At 49.1% G+C, this 18,529-nt stretch overlaps 1 protein-coding gene across 1 annotated transcript in view; it reads right to left on the bottom strand.

Moving 5' to 3' along the window:
* The window catches only part of ghrhrl (growth hormone releasing hormone receptor, like), a 133,751-nt gene that overhangs the window by 52,910 nt on the left and 62,312 nt on the right, over positions 1-18,529 (bottom strand). Inside the window, exons 5-6 of the mRNA XM_072508078.1 lie at positions 15,246-15,343; positions 2,294-2,426 (exon numbers count right to left, since the gene is read on the bottom strand). Coding sequence (XP_072364179.1) covers positions 2,294-2,426; positions 15,246-15,343 — 231 coding nt within the window. The remainder of the gene's footprint in view (positions 1-2,293; positions 2,427-15,245; positions 15,344-18,529) is intronic.

Genomic DNA, 18,529 nt, shown 5'->3' with positions numbered 1-18,529 from the left:
CGCGGAAGAATAGTCTTGAAGGTTACTGCGGGCAGACAGGAATCAATGAATCAGTGAATTGTTTTTGAATCGTTATTCCCAGCATGAGCTCTTAGAGTGTTATTTGTCACCTCACACCACAGCCACAATACACAGGCTAGCAGGTAATTTTCTCTTTCCAGCCCCAACTCTTATGTGTCAAAAGAAAAAGCAAGATTCATTTTTATTCCGTTTCCTTCTCTTTCACACTTCTGAATGTGGTGTAGGACAGAACTGGGTCATGCCTCGGCATCGGGTTGCCATGTGAGAGTACCTTTAAGAAATGGGTGTTTATAAATGGGTGTGTATATAAATATCTGTAGTGAGAGTACCTTTAAGAAATGGGTGTTTATAAATGGGTGTGTATATAAATATCTGTAGTGAGAGTACCTTTAAGAAATGGGTGTTTACTACTGCAGTGGTGTCAGAGAGTGGGTGGAGCTGGGCTGTCTGTCAGCTTTTTACTTTCGTTTTAGGCCGTTTGCTGCAGGGTGTGTTTTAGTTTTGTTTTCAGAGCTGGATAGCTGCCGTCACAGCCAGAAGGTGTATGAATCTCTCTCTCTGTAATCTAAAGACTAAATCAATCCTGGTGATTTAAAACTAATAACAGTAGTGACTTTAACCTGATGTGCTTCTGGTAAAAGGTGTTTTAAGTGGTATGGATGTTAAAAGGAATGCGTAAAGGATTACTTAGTGTTGTAGTCTTTGGGGGTTGTATTTGAATTAATGGTTGCTAAGATGTTCACTGTATGTTTCAAAAAGGTTAACTTGAGTTCAAAGAATAAACATTGTTTTGCTTTAAAAAATACTTTTCCATTTCTGCTCTACCACACCTGTAGAGTGGGCCGGGTGCTCCCCATCCCACAATCTATTAACAGTTGTAAGTCAGGTGACCTCCATGATATACTTTGGGGTTCTTTAAACCCTGGCCCACAACAAGGTTAACCACTGCCGCTCCCACACTCAGATTTTCCCTCGTCTGGTTCGCTGGGTCTAGCTCTGTTTGAAATCCTTCCCAATCAGTTAGGATTTTTTTTTTATTCGTACAGTGGGTGTGGGCGACGCTGGCTGGGCAGAGCCTTTGTTTCCCGTCCCTAATGGCCCTTGAACTGAGTGGTTTGCTCGGCCGTTTCAGAAGGGCAGTTAAGAGTCACCCGCATCGCAGTGTGGGTCTGCAGTCACATGTACATAGAACATAGAACAGTACAGGCCCTTCTGCCCACGATGTTGTGCCGACCATTTATCCGAATCTAAGACCAACCTAACCTACACCCCTTCAATTTACTGCTGTCCATGTGCCTGTCCAAGAGTCGCTTAAATGTCCCGAATGACTGACTCCACCACCTCTGCTGGCAGTGCATTCCACACACCCACCTACCTCTGACATCTCCCCTATACCTTCCTCCAATCCCCTTAAAATTATGTCCCCTCGTGACAGCCATTTCCGCCCTAGGTCAGACCAGGTAAGGGCGGCAGATTTCCTTCCCGAAAGAGCAGTCGTGCACCAGATGGGTTTCTACGACAATCGACAATGGTTTCACAGTAATCGTTTGACTTATGAATTCAATAAGAATCTGGAATTAAATGTCATCACCGGCGGTGGTGGGGATTTGAACCCGGGTGCCCAGGGCAATACCCTGAGTCCCTGGATTACTAGTCCAGTTTACTACGGCATCGACTCCCCTATATGAACACCCGCTGTCTTTGGACAGTAAGGATCCAATGGGAGTTGAGCTTGGATGGTTTTAAAGGGCGTGACTCCCCTCCCTCCCTCCCCATCCCACCAGGGCAGATGGTGGAATTTGAATTCAATACAAATCTGGAATTAAAAGTCTAATGATGACCATGAAACCATTGTCAATTGTCGTAAAAAAAACAAATGGTTCGCTAATGCCCTTCAGGGAGGGAAATCTGCCGTCCTTACCCGGTCTGGCCGACATGTGACTCCATACCCACAGCAGTGTGGTTGGCACTTAAAATGCCCCCAGGGATGGGCAATTAGGGATGGGCAACATAGGCCGGCCCTCTCTGCGATGCCCACACCCCAAGAACGAATAAAGAAAAAATATCAAGCATCCGCTTTCTGTGCTGTTATTGCTCTGCGACTCTTTGACCACCTCCTAGCGAAGAGCGTTTTTATACATGAAAGGTGCTACTTCAAAGCAAGTTAGGAGAGATTTACTCAGCCACATCACTCAAATCTTCATCTCGAGTCCACGCTTCCTGCAGCAAACCCGGCCTAGTGACGCATCACGGAGGTCAAAGGGGTCGTTACCGTGGAAAAGGTACAGTGGTCAATATCATCATCTCCGAAGAGAACAGCGTCCTTAATAAAGACGGACAAACTCCGAAGGATAAAGGTGACAAACAGCTGGATGTGGATGTAATTCCTGGTGCAGTGTAGCCTCCTAGAGAAAATAAGAGAGAAAGACAGCTTAGGAAGGTTTCCCACACCGCAAGTCACGCAACAGGCGATCCGTTTTCTTGGAGCAGAAAGTTACACAGAAACGCCGAAGAGGTTTCCCGATGGTGAGAGGGTGAGGCCTTCCGGTTGTTCATGCTGGGGGGAGTGTTTCCACTCCCGCCGATGGTGTACCCCGCCGCGGGAATCCCGGCAGCGTGGGGTGAATTCAATGAGGAATCTCATTGACAGCGGTGGACCAGAAGATCCCAACACCGGCCAACAGCGGACAGGCTCCCGCTACTAAGAAGCACGCCGTGGAGAAGCCAGAGTATGTTGCCCTATGTGAATATTCTCTGCACTTTAGAACAATAAGTTATTGAAACACAATGGGCTTGAAAGCAATTGTATAAGGCGTTAGTGAGGCCACACCTGGAGTATTATCGGTAGCATAGTGGATAGCACAATTGCTTCACAGCTCCAGGGTCCCAGGTTCGATTCCCGACTTGGGTCACTGTCTGTGCGGAGTCTGCACATCCTCCCCGTGTGTGCGTGGATTTCCTCCGGGTGCTCCGGTTTCCTCCCACAGTCCAAAGATGTGCGGGTTAGATGGATTGGCCATATTAAATTGCCCATAGTGTCCAAAATTGCCCTTAGTATTGGGTGGGTTTACTGGGTTATGGGGATAGGGTGGACGTGTGGACCTTGGGTAGTGTGCTCTTTCCAAGAGCCGGTGCAGACTCGATGGGCCGAATGGCCTCCTTCTGCACTGTAAATTCTATTTTGTGTTCAGTTTTGGTCTCCTTACTTGAGAAAGGACGTACTGGCGCTGGAGGGTGTGCAGAGGAGATTCAGTAGGTTAATCCCAGAGTTGAAGGGGTTGGATTACGAGGAGAGGTTGAGTAGACTGGGACTGTACTCGTTGGAATTTAGAAGGATGCGGGGGGATCTTATAGAAATGCATAAAATTATGAAGGGAATAGATAGGATAGATGCGGGCAGGTTGTTTCCACTGGCGGGTGAAAGCAGAACTAGGGGGCATAGCCTCAAAATAAGGGGAAGTAGATTTAGGACTGAGTTTAGGAGGAACTTCTTCACCCAAAGGGTTGTGAATCTATGGAATTCCCTGCCCAGTGAAGCAGTTGAGGCTCCTTCATTCAATGTTTTTAAGATAAAGATAGATAGTTTTTTGAAGAATAAAGGGATTAGGGGTTATGGTGTTCGGGCCGGAAAGTGGAGCTGAGTCCACAAAAGATCAGCCATGATCTCATTGAATGGTGGAGCAGGCTCGAGGGGCCAGATGGCCTACTCCTGCTCCTAGTTCTTATGTTCTTATCAAAGGATTAAAAACTGGGAGGTTGTTTCTCCCGTATTTAAAGCGAGAGAGGAAGAACTCTGCAAGATGCACTTTCAGAGACTTCACTAGTGAAAACAAAGGGATTTATTTATAATGATCTTCAGGAGAAGCAGCGTGTTTGCAGCTCATTCTGAAATACCTCTGCCCTCGGAGAACTCCTTCCCCAGGCCGTGTCCCCACTCTGGGTCCCGATTGGTCACCCGGGCCAGGTGACCCTTACTCTGCTGTGTTGCCCTTAAGGGGACAATCACCACAAGCCCCGAGGCAATCCGGAGCCTGTCGAGGAAAGGATTCACAGCCTGAGGTGACAATACATCAAGGTTTAGGATGTTGGCATGCCAAGGGGGGAGGTTTTGGAAGCAGTTTGCGCATATTTGTGGACTAAATGATGAGCAAACTGATGAGCATTCTCCAGAGATATGTTTCATTGTGCCTCCCTGCTTTGTTACCGTGGTAACATTATCGTTTCCCCCCTCCTACTTTAAGACTGAATTTTGCAGGGTTTGAATATGGACAAACTCCGAACTAACCTCCCTCGATTGTCTGGTCTGGACACAGTCTATAGGTTTAAAATCCGAACTGGGAAATACCCATTCAAATAGTTTTGATTCCCCTTCACCTTTTCAGCCCATGGTTAGCTGGGATCAAAGAACAAAGAACAAAGAAAAATTATAGCACAGGCCCTTCAGCCCTCCAAGCCTGCGCCGATCCAGATCCTCTATCTAAAACTGTCGCCTATTTTCTAAGGATCTGTATCCCTCTGCTCCCCGCCCATTCATGTATCTGTCTACATACATCTTAAATGGCACTATTGTGCCTGCCTCTACCACCTCCGCCGGCAATGCGTTCCAGGCACCCACCACCCTCTGCGTAAAGAACTTTCCACGCACATCTCCCTTAAACTTTTCCCCTCTCACCTGCAACTCGTGACCCTTAGTAATTGAGTCCCCCACTCTGGGAAGAAGCTTCTTGCTATCCACCCTGTCTATACCTCTCATAATGTTGTAGACCTCAATGAGGTCCCCCCTCAACCTCTGTCTTTCTAATGAAAATAATCCTAATCTACTCAACCTCTCTTCATAGCTAGTGCCCTCCATACCAGGCAACATCCTGGTGAACCTCCTCTGCACCTTCTCCAAAGCTTCCACATCCTTTTGGTAATGTGGCGACCAGAACTGCACGCAGTATTCCAAATGTGGCCTAACCAAAGTCTTATACAACTGTAACATGACCTGCCGACTCTTGTACTCAATACCCCGTCCGATGAAGGCAAGCATGCCGTATGCCTTATTGACCACTCTATCGACCTGCGCAGCCACCTTCAGGGTACAATGGACCTGAACACCCAGATCTCTCTATACATCAATTTTCCCCAGGACTTTTTCATTTACCGTATAGTTTGCTCTTCAATTGGATCTTCCAAAATGCATCACCTCACATTTGCCCGGATTGAACTCCATCTGCCATTTCTCCGCCCAACTCTCCAATCTATCTATATTCTGCTGTATTCTCTGACAGTTCCCTTCACTATCTGCTACTCCACCAATCTTAGTGTCATCTGCAAACTTGCTAATTAGACTACCTATACCTTCCTCCATATCATTTATGTATATCACAAACAACAGTGGTCCCAGCACAGATCCCTGTGGAACACCACTGGTCACAGTTCTCCATTTTGAGAGACTCCCTTCCACTACTCCTCTCTGTCTCCTGTTGCCCAGCCAGTTCTTTATCCATCTAGCTAGTACACCCTGGACCCCATGAGACTTCACTTTCTCCATCAGCCTGCCATGGGGAACCTTATTAAATGCCTTACTGAAGTCCATGTATATGACATCTACAGCCCTTCCCTCATCAATTAACTTTGTCACTTCCTCAAAGAATTCTATTAAGTTGGTAAGACATGACCTTTCCTGCACAAAACCAATTTGGCTATCACTGATAAGCCCATTTTCTTCCAAATGGGAATAGATCCTATCTCTCAGTATCTTCTCCAGCAGCTTCCCTACCACTGACGTCAGGCTCACAGGTCTATAATTCCCTGGATTATCCTTGCTACCTTTCTTAAACAAGGGGACAACATTAGCAATCTCCAGCCCTCCGGTACCTCACCCGTGTTCAAGGATGCTGCAAAGATATCTGTTAAGGCACCAGCTATTTCCTCTCTCACTTCCCTCAGTAACCTGGGATAGATCCCATCCTTAATGCCTTTTAGAATACCCAACACATCCTCCCTCCTTATGCCGACTTGATCTAGAGTAATCAAACATCTATCCCTAACCTCAACATCCGTCATGTCCCTCTTCTCGGTGAATACTGATGCAAAATACTCGTTAAGAATCTCACCCATTTTCGCTGACTCCACGCATAACTTTCCTCCTTTGTCCTTGAGTGGGCCAACCCTTTCTCTAGTTACCCTCTTGCTCCTTATGTATGAACAAAAGGCTTTCGGATTTTCCTTAACCCTGTTTGCTAAAGATATTTCATGACCCCTTTTAGCCCTCTTGATTCCTCGTTTCAGATTTGTCCTACATTCCCGATATTCTTTCAAAGCTTTGTCTGTCTTCAATCGTCTAGACCTTATGTATGCTTCCTTTTTCCTCTTAGCTCGTCTCACAATTTCACCTGTCATCCATGGTTCCCTAATCTTGCCATTTCTATCTCTCATTTTCACAGGGACATGTTTGTCCTGCACTCTAATCAACCTCTCTTTAAAAGCCTCCCACATATCAAATGTGGATTTACCTTCAAACAGCAGCTCCCAATCCACATTCCCCAGCTCCTGCCGGATTTTGGTATAGTTGGCCTTCCCCCAATTTAGCACACTTCCTTTAGGACCACTCTCGTCTTTGTCCATGAGTATTCTAAAACTTACGGAACTGTGATCACTATTCCCAAAGAAATCCCCGATTGAAACTTCAACCACCTGGCCGGGCTCATTCCCCAACACCAGGTCCTGTATGGCCCCTTCCCGAGTTGGACTATTTACATACTGCTCTAGAAAACCCTCCTGGATGCTCCTTACAAATTCTGCTCCATCTAGACCTCTGACACTAAGTGTATCCCAGTCAATGTTGGGAAAATTAAAATCTCCTATCTCCACCACCCTGTTGCTCCTACATCTTTCTGTAATCTGTTTACATATTTGTACCTCTATCTCACGCTCGCTGTTGGGAGGTCTGTAGTACAGCCCCAACATTGTTACCGCACCCTTCCCATTTCTGAGCTCTGACCGTATCGCCTCACTGCTCGAGTCCTCCATAGTGCCCTCCTTCAGCACAGCTGTGATATCCTCTCTGACCAGTAATGCAACTCCTCCACCCCTTTTACCTCCCTCTCATTCCCTCCTGAAGCATCGCTATCCTGGGATATTTAGTTGCCAATCATGCCCTTCCATCAACCAAGTCTCAGTAATAGTAATAACATCATACTCCCGGGTACTAATCCAAGCCCTAAGTTCATCTGCCTTACCTGCTACACTTCTTGCATTAAAACAAATGCACCTCAGACCACCTGTCCCTTCGCGTTCATCACCTGCTCCCTGCCTACTCTTCCCCTTAGTCACGCTGACTTCATGATCTAGTTCCTTACAGGCTTAGTTACTACCTCCTTACTGTCCACTAACCTCCTCATTTGGTTCCCATCCCCCGCCACATTAGTTTCAACCCTCCCCAACAGCGTTAGCAAAAGCACCCCCAAGGACATTGGTTCCAGTCCTGCCCAGGTGTAGACCGTCCAATTTGTAGTAGTCCCACCTCCCCCAGAACCGGTCCCAATGTCCCAAAAATCTGAACCCCTCCCTCCTGCACCATGTCTCAAGCCACGCATTCATCCTGCCTATTCTTTCATTTCTACTCTGACTACCACGTGGCACTGGTAGCAATCCTGAGATTACTACCTCTGAGGTCCGACTTTTTAACTTGGCTCCTAACTCCCTAAATTCTGCTTGTAGGACCTCATCCCGTTTTTTACCTATATCATTGGTGCCGATATGCACCACGACAATTGGCTGTTCACGCTCCACCATCAGAATGTTCTGCAGCCGATCTGAGACATCCCTGACTCGTGCACCCGGGAGGCAACATACCATTCGGGGGTCTCGTTTTCAACCACAGACCGCCAATCTACTCCCCTTACGATTGAATCCCCTATGTCTATAGCCCTTCCACTCTTTTTCCCGCCCTTCTGTACAACAGAGCCAGCCACGGTGCCATGAACCTGGCTACAGCTGCCTTCCCCTGGTGAGCCATCTCCCCCAACAGTATCCAAAACGGTGTACCGGTTTTGGAGGGAGATGACCGCAGGGGACACTTGCACTGCCTTCCTGCTCTTTCTTTGCCTTTTGGTCACCCAAAGTGAGTCCATCCGCAACTCCAGAGCCGGCATGCGGTCTAACAAGAGCTGCAGCTGGACGCACTTCCCGCACGTGAAGGAGCCAGGGACATCAGCCACGTCCCTGAGCTCCCACATTGAGCAAGAGGAGCATAACACGGGTCTGAGATCTCCTGCCATTTTTAGTCTTAAGCTTAACTTAGTCCAACTATAATATCAAATAATACATAAATTTACCAATCACACGATTTAAAAAAATAGAAATAGAAAAACCTTACCTGATCAACACACCTCAGGGAAAAGAAAAGCTACTTACCAGTCACCTGCCAATCACTTACTTGCTGGCTGTGATGTCACGGTTCAACTTCTTTCTACTTCTACCTGCCCTCGAGTCTCCCTCTTGAACTTTACTCTGCTGGGATCCTTGCAGTGATTGTTTTTTTTTTGGTTAGAGGAGGGGGTAGGTCGGGAAACACTGAAGAAGTGTTTGGGGCTTAACTGTCACTTGACAAAGATCCTCCACAAATCACCTTCTGGATACAGTGACCGCAATGCACTGATGCACATTTTCCCCGTAACTGCCAATCAGCGGCTCCACTCTGCTTCCCTCTGCTGGATGCTTGCCTTCACTTGAACGCAGAGGGTGTCTTGCTCAGGTACACCTTCTGGATACATTGACCATAATGCACTGATGCAAACTTTCCCCACAACAGCCAATCAGCAGCTCTGCTCTGCTGCCCTCTGCTGGATGCTTGCCTTCACTTGAACACAGAGGGTGTCTTGCTCAGGTACACCTTCTGGTTACAGTGACCGCAATGCACTGATGCAAACTTTCCCTGCAACAGCCAATCAGCGGCTCCGCTCTGCTGCCCTCTGCTGGATCCTCTTAGAGCTAAACTTTGTGAGATCAGGCCCCATCTCAGAGACACGGGCCTACAGTCTCGGCTGCTGTTGCTTTGCTAGAAGTGCAGCATCTTAGAGAGAAGGGTGGGGATTTAATGTTTGTGATGGGGGAGAGGGGAGGGGTCCCCCCCCCCTCCCCCGCCAGCCCGTGTCACCTCCGTTAGGGTAGAACCATCGGAGGTAAGCGCCATTGTAAGGAGGGGGCGGAATCCCCACCCGCTGAGAGCTGCCAACCAATCAGAGGCCAGCAGTTCTCCATTGCCATCAGTGCCACCAGGCTCAGTGGTTGCCGGCGGCAGTTCACCCACTCGGGGCGCAAGAGCAACGGGGGGGCGGGGGCCAGGTGAACGAGAACAGGATGGGAATCATGGGGTGCAGGTCACAGGGGAGGTAATTGGGTGGGCGGGGGGGGGGGGGGGGGGGTGCGGGAGGCAGTGGTGCAGGAGCTGGCACAAAGGTCAGGTGAGGCCAGGTCCCTTGGTCAGTCGCTGAGCGCATTTGAATGAAGGACCCCTCTTAGCTTCCCGTGAGCAAGCCTGACAGGGTTTTCCTTTCAGGGCTACTCGCGTGGCGGCTCCACATTACCCCTCCTCCCCCCCCATCCCCCCGATTCCCCCCACCCCCCCCCCCCCCACCCCACACACACACACACTTACTAAATGCCAGTGGTAGCAGGATGAGGCCTCTTAAGTGGGCCCGAATTTCTCACTTAAGCGCTTCATCAGGATCTGGACAGGTAAGCCCTCCATGAGCCTTCCTGCTCAAGACATAATTGGCCAGAGCAGGTGGAAGCCAGGTCCTGACCCCCTGCCCGATAACACCTCAAAAGCCGCTGAAGGGGCAAGCACCAAATTCAGCCCAAGGCCTCAAACCGAGGCCCTGTTGATGTGGATTTAACCACCCAGTGGAACTACTCAAAGACTCGCGATGAGCGTTCTCCCACTTTTCTAGCTGACGTCTCTCAAGCAACAGCACTGGAGATTGCTGAACTATAGCCGGTCAATTCACCTGGGATCTTGCTGTGTACAAACTGGCTGTCATGACTAATTTTCAGAAGCATTTAGCTTGGCTGTAGAGCGCGTGCGGACATCCCGATGTTGCGGCAGGTGCTACATAACATGCAAGATATTTCCTAGGTTGCCCACTTTCTCAGGCCCAGTTCGTGTTTGAGCAGCGTGGCTTTTGCCCTCGAGTTCGGTTTCTCTATTTAACATAGTTTTTGGCAAAGGGAGTGAGAGAACAGGGCGGTGGCTTCGCACACTCTCCGAAGGAAAGTCTCAGCTGGCGTTTAACAGATGGGCAGCTTCAGAAGGGGCAGCAAAGCCACGTGCCCTTGTCTGCAGCTTGGAAAAGCACAGACTGATTTCTTGCATTTTCATACTTCAGACTGGGCACCGGGGTCAGTAAGCAAATGAAGCAGATTCAAGGTAATTGGCAAAAGAAGCAGAGAAGTTCATGAGGAGTTTTCTTTGTTCACCAGGCGAGTTATGATGGAGAATGCAATATCTGAATAGGCAGCAGTAATTTCCATAGAATCACAGAATCCCCACAGCGCAGAAGGAGGCCATTCAGCCCATCGAGTCTGCACCGACCCTCCGAAAGAGCACCCTACACAGACCCACTCCCCCTCCCCGTAACCCCATCTAACCTTTGGTAGAACGCTTCATTGGCCGGGGCATTGAGTATAAGAATTGGCAAGTCATGTTGCAGCTGTATAGAAGCTTAGTTAGGCCACACTTGGAGTATAGTGTTCAATTCTGGTCGCCACACTACCAGAAGGATGTGGAGGCTTTGGAGAGAGTACAAAAGCGGTTTACTGGGATGTTGCCTGCTTTGGAGGGCATTAGCTATGAGGAGAGGTTAGGTAAACTCGGTCTGTTCTCACTGGAACGACGGAGGTTGAGAGGCGACCCGATAGAGGTCTACAAGATTATGAGTGGCATGGACAGAGTGGATAGTCAGATGCTCTTTCCTCGGGTAGGAGAGTCAAGTACTAGGGGACATAGGGTTGACGTGCGTGGAGAAAAGTTTAGAACTGATGTGCGAGGCAGGTTTTTTACACAGAGGGTGATAAATATATGGAACGCGCTGCCTGGGGAGGTGGTGGGAGCAGGTACGATAGCGACATTTAAGGGGCATCTAGACAAATATATGAAGGGAAGTGTAAAGCTATGGACAGTATAATGGTTAATGGAGATCAAGGCAGCAGGTTACGTGACAGGTTATTATGTAGAGATATGGGTTCAAAGACAAGGAAAATTAGGAGAAAGGGTAAGAGGAAAAATAAATTGCGAAAAGCTACTGATCAAGGTGTTAGGATTCATAACAAAGACATAAAAAACAGCATAAGTGTACTTTACCTGAATGCTCGTAGTATACGGAATAAGGTGAATGAGTTGATGGCGCAAATCATCGTGAATGACTATGATTTAGTGGCCATTACTGAAACATGGTTAAAAGATGGTCACGACTGGGAGTTAAATATCCAAGGATATCAGACTATACGAAAGGATAGAATGGACGGTAAGGGTGGTGGTGTAGCTTTGTTGTTTAAGGATGGCATCCGGACAATAGTAAGGGATGATATTGGTGCTACGGAGGACAAGGTTGAATCAATTTGGGTGGAAATCAGGAATAGTAAGGCGAAAAGGTCACTGATAGGAGTAGTCTATAGGCCACCAAATAGTAACAGGATGGTAGGGCAGGCAATAAGCAAAGAAATAACGGATGCATGTAGAAATGGTACAGCGGTTATCATGGAAGATTTTAATCTGCATATCGATTCGTTTAACCAGGTTGGTAAAGGCAGCCTTGAATGTGCCCGGGATAATTTCCTGGAACAGTATGTAATGGAACCTACAAGGGAACAAGCGGTCCTAGATCTGGTCCTGTGTAATGAGGCAGGATTGATTAATGATCTCATAGTTCGGGATCCTCTTGGAAGGAGCGACCACAATATGGTGGAATTTAAAATACAGTTGGAGGATGACAAGGTAAAATCAAACACTAGTGTTTTGTGCTTAAACAAAGGCGATTACAATGGGATGAGAGAAGAACTAGCTAAGGTAGACTGGGAGCAAAGACTTCATGGTGAAGCAGTTGAGGAACAGTGGAGAACCTTCCGAGCGATCTTTCACAGTGTTCAGAAAAGGTTCATACCGACAAAAAAGAAAGACGGTAGAAAGGGGAAAAATCGACCGTGGATATATAAGGAGGTGAGGGAGAGTATCAAATTGAAGGAAAAAACATACAAAGTGGCAAAATTTAGTGGGAGACTAGAGGACTGGGAAGTCTTTAGGGGACAACAGAAAGCTACTAAAAAAGCTATAAAGAAGAGTAAGGTAGACTATGAAAGTAAACTGGCTCAGAACATAAAAGCAGATAGTAAAAGCTTCTACAAATATATAAGACAAAAAAGAGTGGCGAAGGTAAATATTGGTCCTTTGGAAGATGAGAAGGAAGATTTAATAATAGGAGACGGGGAAATGGCTGAGGAGCTGAACAGGTGTTTTGGGTCAGTCTTCACAGCGGAGGACACAAATAACATGCCAGTGACTGATGGAAATAAAGATATGATAGGTGAGGACCTTGAGATGATTGTAATCACTAAGGAGGCAGTATTGGGAAAGCTAATGGGGCTAAAGGTAGACAAGTCTCCTGGCCCTGATGGGATGCATCCCAGAGTGTTAAAAGAGATGGCTAGGGAAATTGTAAATGCACTCGTGATAATTTATCAAAATTCACTAGACTCTGGGGTGGTCCCAGGGGATTGGAAAGTAGCAAACGTGACACCATTGTTTAAAAAAGGAGGTTGGCAGAAAGCGAGTAACTTTAGGCCGGTAAGCTTAACTTCGGTTGTAGGGAAAATGCTGGAATCTATCATTAAGGAGGAAATAGCGGGGCACCTGGAGGGAAATTGTCCCATTGGGCAGACGCAGCATGGGTTCACAAAGGGTAGGTCGTATCTGACTAATTTGGTAGAATTTTTTGAGGACGTTACCAGTGCAGTAGATAACGGGGAGCCAATGAATGTGGATTTCCAGAAAGGTGCCACACAAAAGGTTGCTGCATAAACTAAAGATGCATGGGACCTGGGTGTGCTGGTGCACAAGTCGCAAAAAGTTGGTGTGCAGGTGCAACGGGTGATTAAGAAGGCTAATCGAGTTTTGTCTTTCGTTGCTAGAGGGATGGAGTTCAAGACTAGTGAGGTTATGCTGCAATTGTATAGGGTGTTGGTGAGGCCGCATCTGGAGTATTGTGTTCAGTTTTGGTCTCCTTACCTGAGAAAGGACATATTGGCACTGGAGGGAGTGCAGAGGAGATTCACTAGGTTGATCCCAGGGTTGAGAGGATTAGATTATGACGAGAGGTTGAGTAGACTGGGACTGTACTCATTGGAGTTTAGAAGGATGCGGGGGATCTTATTGAAACATATAAAATTATGAAGGGAATAGATAGGATAGATGCGAGCAGGTTGTTTCCACTGGTCGGGGAAAGCAGAACTAAGGGGCATAGCCTCAAAATAAGGGGAAGTAGATTTAGGACGGAGTGTAGGAGGAACTTCTTCACCCAAAGGGTTGTGAATCTCTGGAATTCCTTGCCCAGTGAAGCAGTTGAGGCTCCTTCTTTAAACGTCTTTAAGAAAAAGATAGATACCTTTCTAAAGAATAAAGGGATTCGGGGATATGGTGTACGGGCCGGAGAGTGGAGCTGAGTCCACAAAGATCAGCCATGCTCTCATTGAATGGCGGAGCAGGCTCGAGGGGCCAGATGGCCTACTCCTGCTCCTAGTTCTTATGTTCTTATGAATAGGGTGGGAATGGAAGGATACGGACTCCGGAAGTGCAGACGGTTTTAGTTTAGGCAGGTACCATGGTTGGCACAGGCTTGGAGGGCCAAAGGGCCTGTTCCTGTGCTGTATTGTTCTTTGTTCTCTGTTCTTTGTTCTTTGGACACGAAGGAGCAATTTAACTCGGCCAATCCACCTAACCTGCTCATCTTTGAACTGTGGGAGGGAACCGGAGCACCCGGAGGAAACCCACGCAGACACGGGAGAACGTGCAAACTCCACACAGACAGTCACCCGAGGCCGGAATCGAACCCGGATCCCTGGAGCTGTGAGGCAAGCAGTGCTAACCACTGGGCCACCATGCCGCACAAAAAGACCTTACCTTTCTTTGGAGTTTGTTTGTTTGCCCCCAAAAAAAATCAATGTCAGGAATGGGATTCAAAACCCTCTAGAGGAGACTGCAACCTGAACACAGCGCCTTAGACCATTCGACCATCCTGACCTACAGAGAGGAATTGGGTGAATTGTTGCAATGGAGAAGCTTGCAGAGCTTTGGGAAAAGAGCAGTGAGTGTGGGGGCAAATTGAAAAGCTCTTTCAAAAAACCACCTCAGAAATAGGAGCGTAAGTGTACTGGGGTTGGCCATTCAGCCCTTCTGCACGGTGCAACATTCTGCAATCTCTAGATTCCTGAAAAATAACTGCTGCAACTATCTCAGCAGGGGACCAATCCTGTTCTTTCTTGAGAATGTTACTTGTCCTTGGATCACCTTCCTCCTCGGGGTCCTGTTCTCCTGTCAGAGGACAGAGGGGAGGCAGAACATTTTTCTGATCTCTATTCATCCTGGAGCCTCGTACACTTTCAGCTCACGTCCACCTGACTTGTATACATCCTCCAGAGCCACACTGAGGGAGTGCGGCTCCATCTGAGGCGCCACCTTGTGGAGGAAATGTTAAACAGAGGCCCCTGTCTGTCCTCTCGGGTGGATGTACAAGGCATGTACAAGGAAGAAGACCTGAAGTGGAGTTATCCATCGTGCCCGGGCCAATGGTCATCTCTCGACTCGATGGGCCGAATGGCCTAATTCTGCTCTTATATCTTATGAACTTATGACTGACATCAGTTAAAAAGAAAAGTAAGATAATCCGGTCACAATCTCATTGCTGCAGATGGGAGCTTGCTGTGCGCAAATTGGTTGCTGCGGTTCCTACATTACAACAAGCGCCTCATTGGCTGTGAAACCCTTTGAGGTGTTCTGGGGCCATGAGAGGCGCTATATAAATGTAAGACCTTACCTTTCTTTGGAGTTTGTTTGCCACTTTAGGTAGAGTTTTGCTGGAATACCCATTGATGATGAGGGTGTTTGTGATTCCGCACACGCAGAGGGGACCAGTGCACCTTATCACCGCGGCATTACTGCGATTGCTTTGAGTGTGGCAACCTACCGAAAAGTCGACAAGATGACCACAGCCACTGAAAGAATGACCAGTGACAAGCTGTAACCCACTGTGTAGATGGTCTGTATCGTCCCATAGTACGACACCTGAGTTTAGAAACAAGAGTTAGGGTCCAGGTCGTCATAGCAACGCCACACAAATCACAAAGGCCGTCATGGTTGAGCAATGTTTTGGAGCGTCCTGAGGGAGTGAAAGGAGCGATAGATATGCAAGCCTTTTCTTATCACCCCCCCCCCCACCCCTCATCCCCCCTCCCCTCCCCTCCCCTCCCCCCGGCACCACTCACCCCCTTCATTCCCGCTCCCCACACTCCTTCATCACTCACATTCCTCAATTTCCTTTCCGCTCCAATCCCCCAACTCCCACTCTCCAATGTCCCCTTTCCGTCTCACTCCACAATACCCCCTCCACCCTCCCCCAATACACCCCTCACACTCCAACACCCTCTCCCTTTCACCCCCGCATTGTCCCTTCTCCCTCCTACCCCCAAAATCTCATCCCCCGCCCACTCCAATTCCCTCTCCCAATAACCCCTTCTCTCATTCCCCCAATTCCCCCTCCCCCAATCCCCGCTCCCCCCAATTCCCCCTCTCCCCCAATTCCCCCCTCCCTCCTCAATCCACCTCTCCCCCAATTCCCCCTCTCCCCAATTTCCCCTCCCCCAATTCCTCCTCTCCCCCAATCCCCCCTCTCCCTCCCTCAATTCCCCCTCTCCCCAATTCCCCCTCTCCCCAATACACCCTCCTCCAATTCCCCCTCTCCCCAATTCCCCCTCTCCCCCATTACCCCCCTCCCCATTCCCCCTCTGCCAATTCCCCCCCTACAATTCCCCCTCACCCCCAATTCCCCCCTCCTCCAATTCCCCCTCGCCCCCAGCTCCCCCCTCCCCAATTTCCCCTCCCCCAATTCCCCCTCTCCCCCAATTCCCCCTCCTCCAATTTCCCCTCTACCCCAATTCCCACTCTCCCCCAATTCCTGCTCGCCCCAATTCCCGCTTTCCCCCAATTCCCGCTCTCCCTAATTCCCCCTCCCCCAATTCCCCCCTCCCCCAATTTCCCCTCTCCCCCAATTCCCCCTTTCCCTCCCCCGATTCCTCCCTCCTCCAATTCCCCCTCTCCCCCAATTCCCCCATCCCCAATTCACCCCCTCCCCCAATTCCCCCTCTCCTCCAATTCCCCCTCTCCTCCAATTCCCCATCCCCAATTCACCCCCTCCCCCAATTCCCCCTCTCCCCCAATTCCCCCCTCCCCAGTTCCCCCTCTCCCCCAATTGCCCCTCTCCCCAATCCCCCCTCCCCCCCAATTCCCCCTCTCCCCCAATCCCCCCAATCTCCCCTCCCCCCAATTACCTCTCTCCTCCATTTCCCCCTCTCCCCCAAATCTCCCCTCCCCCCCAATTCCCCCTCTCGCCCTATTCCCCCTCTCACACTCGCCCCTTCAGTCCCCTCTCCTCTCTCAGACCGTCCATGGGCCTGGGCTGTGAGGCGGGAACACGGGGAGTCGGATTTACCGCAGGGCTTTGTAGCGATTGCCGCTCTTCAATTCACAAAAGGGTAAACAAGCGATTGTGCTGCACTGAGGTGAGACGCCTCTCCCCTCGTGAAACAATCCCTGGCCCACATCGGAGAGTAACAGCTTCCTGTGGGTCTCCAATAATGAGCTCTTGGGAAGCTTCACAATGAACTCGAGTGTTCACAACTTCCTCTTCTTGCAAATGTTATCACTGAAAACAAACTGAAATAACTCAGGCAACAATGAGCGGGAACGCAATTGGATGTAGCAGGTCAACAGCAAGAATACATTCATGTTGGCACCTCGATTTAATAAACCCCCTCTGCATATCACAAAGGAATCATAAAACATGCCCCCACACTGCGTCACAAAGAGATATTAAGGAACATCAGAGGGAAGAATCATCGAATCCCTACAGGGCAGCAGGGGGCCATTCATCCCATCGGGTCTGCACCGACCGTGTGAGAAAGCACCCTACCTAGGTCCACTCCCCTGCCCTATCCCCGTAACCCCATCTAACCTGCACATCTTTGGACTGTGAGAGGAAACCGGAGCACCCGGAGGAAACCCACGCAGACACGGGGAGAACGTGCAGACTCCGCACAGAGAGTCGCCCAAGGCAGAATTGAACCCGGGACCCAGGCACTGTGAGGCAGCAGTGCTAACCACTGTGCCGCCGAACCGCCCCAAGAGAGGTCGAGAGGTGGAAGGACTAAGAAGGGTATTCAACAGCTTATGGAGGAGGCTGCACAAGACAACCACCAATGTTTTTTTTTCTCGCTCATGTCACTGGCCAGGCCAGCATTCATTACCCAACCCCAATTTCCCTTGTGTGCTGCCTGCATGTCACTGCAGTCCATGTGGTGTAGGTACATGCACAGTGCTGTTAGGGAGGGAGTTCCAGGATGTTGCCCCAGCGACAGTGAAGGAACGGCGATGTATTTGCAAGTCAGGATGGTGAGTGACTGGGAGGGGAATCTCCAGGTGGTGGGGTTCCCAGGTATCTGCTGCTCTTGTCCTTCTAGATTGTCGTGGCCGTGGGTTTGGAAGGTGCTGTGTTGAGGAACCTTGATGAGTTCCTGCAGTGCATCTTGTAGATGGTACACACGGCTGCCACTGTTCGTCGGTAGTGGGGGGTTTGAATGTTTGGGGAAGGAGGAGCAATCAAGCGGGGCTGCTTTGTCCTGGATGGTGTCGAGCTTCTTGAGTGTTGTTGGAGCTGCACTCATCCAGACAAGTGGAGAGTATTCCATTACACTGCTGGCTTGTCCCTTGCAGATGATGGACAGGGGATGTGTTAGTCACCACAGGATTCCTAACCTGCCCTGGTAGCCACAGTATTTATATGGCTAGTCCGGTTCAGTTTCTGGTCTATGGTAGCCCCCAGGATGTTGATTGTGGGGGATTCAGCGATGGTAATGCCATTGAATGTCAAGGGGCGATGGTTAGATCCTCTCTTCTCGGAAATGGTCATTGCCTGGCACTCGTGTGGCATGAATGTAACTTGCTACTTGTCAGCCTCATGCCTGGATATTGTCCAGGTCTTGCTGCATTTGGACACGGACTGCTTCATTATCTGAGGAGTCGTGAATGTGCAGGCCATCAGCAAACATCCTCACTTCTGACCTTACGACGGAAGGGAAGTCATTGATGAAGCAGCTGAGATGATTGACCTCCAACCACCACAACCACCTTCCTTTGTGCCAGGTAGGAGTCCAATGGTGGAGCAATAAAAATGGGGGATGCCCAAGTAGCCAGAAT

Source organism: Scyliorhinus torazame, chromosome 6, assembly GCF_047496885.1.
Source record: "Scyliorhinus torazame isolate Kashiwa2021f chromosome 6, sScyTor2.1, whole genome shotgun sequence".
NCBI classification, from domain to species: Eukaryota; Metazoa; Chordata; class Chondrichthyes; order Carcharhiniformes; family Scyliorhinidae; genus Scyliorhinus; species Scyliorhinus torazame.
The sequence above is the reverse complement of the archived record's forward strand: the minus strand, read 5'-3'. Positions and strand labels throughout refer to the sequence as shown.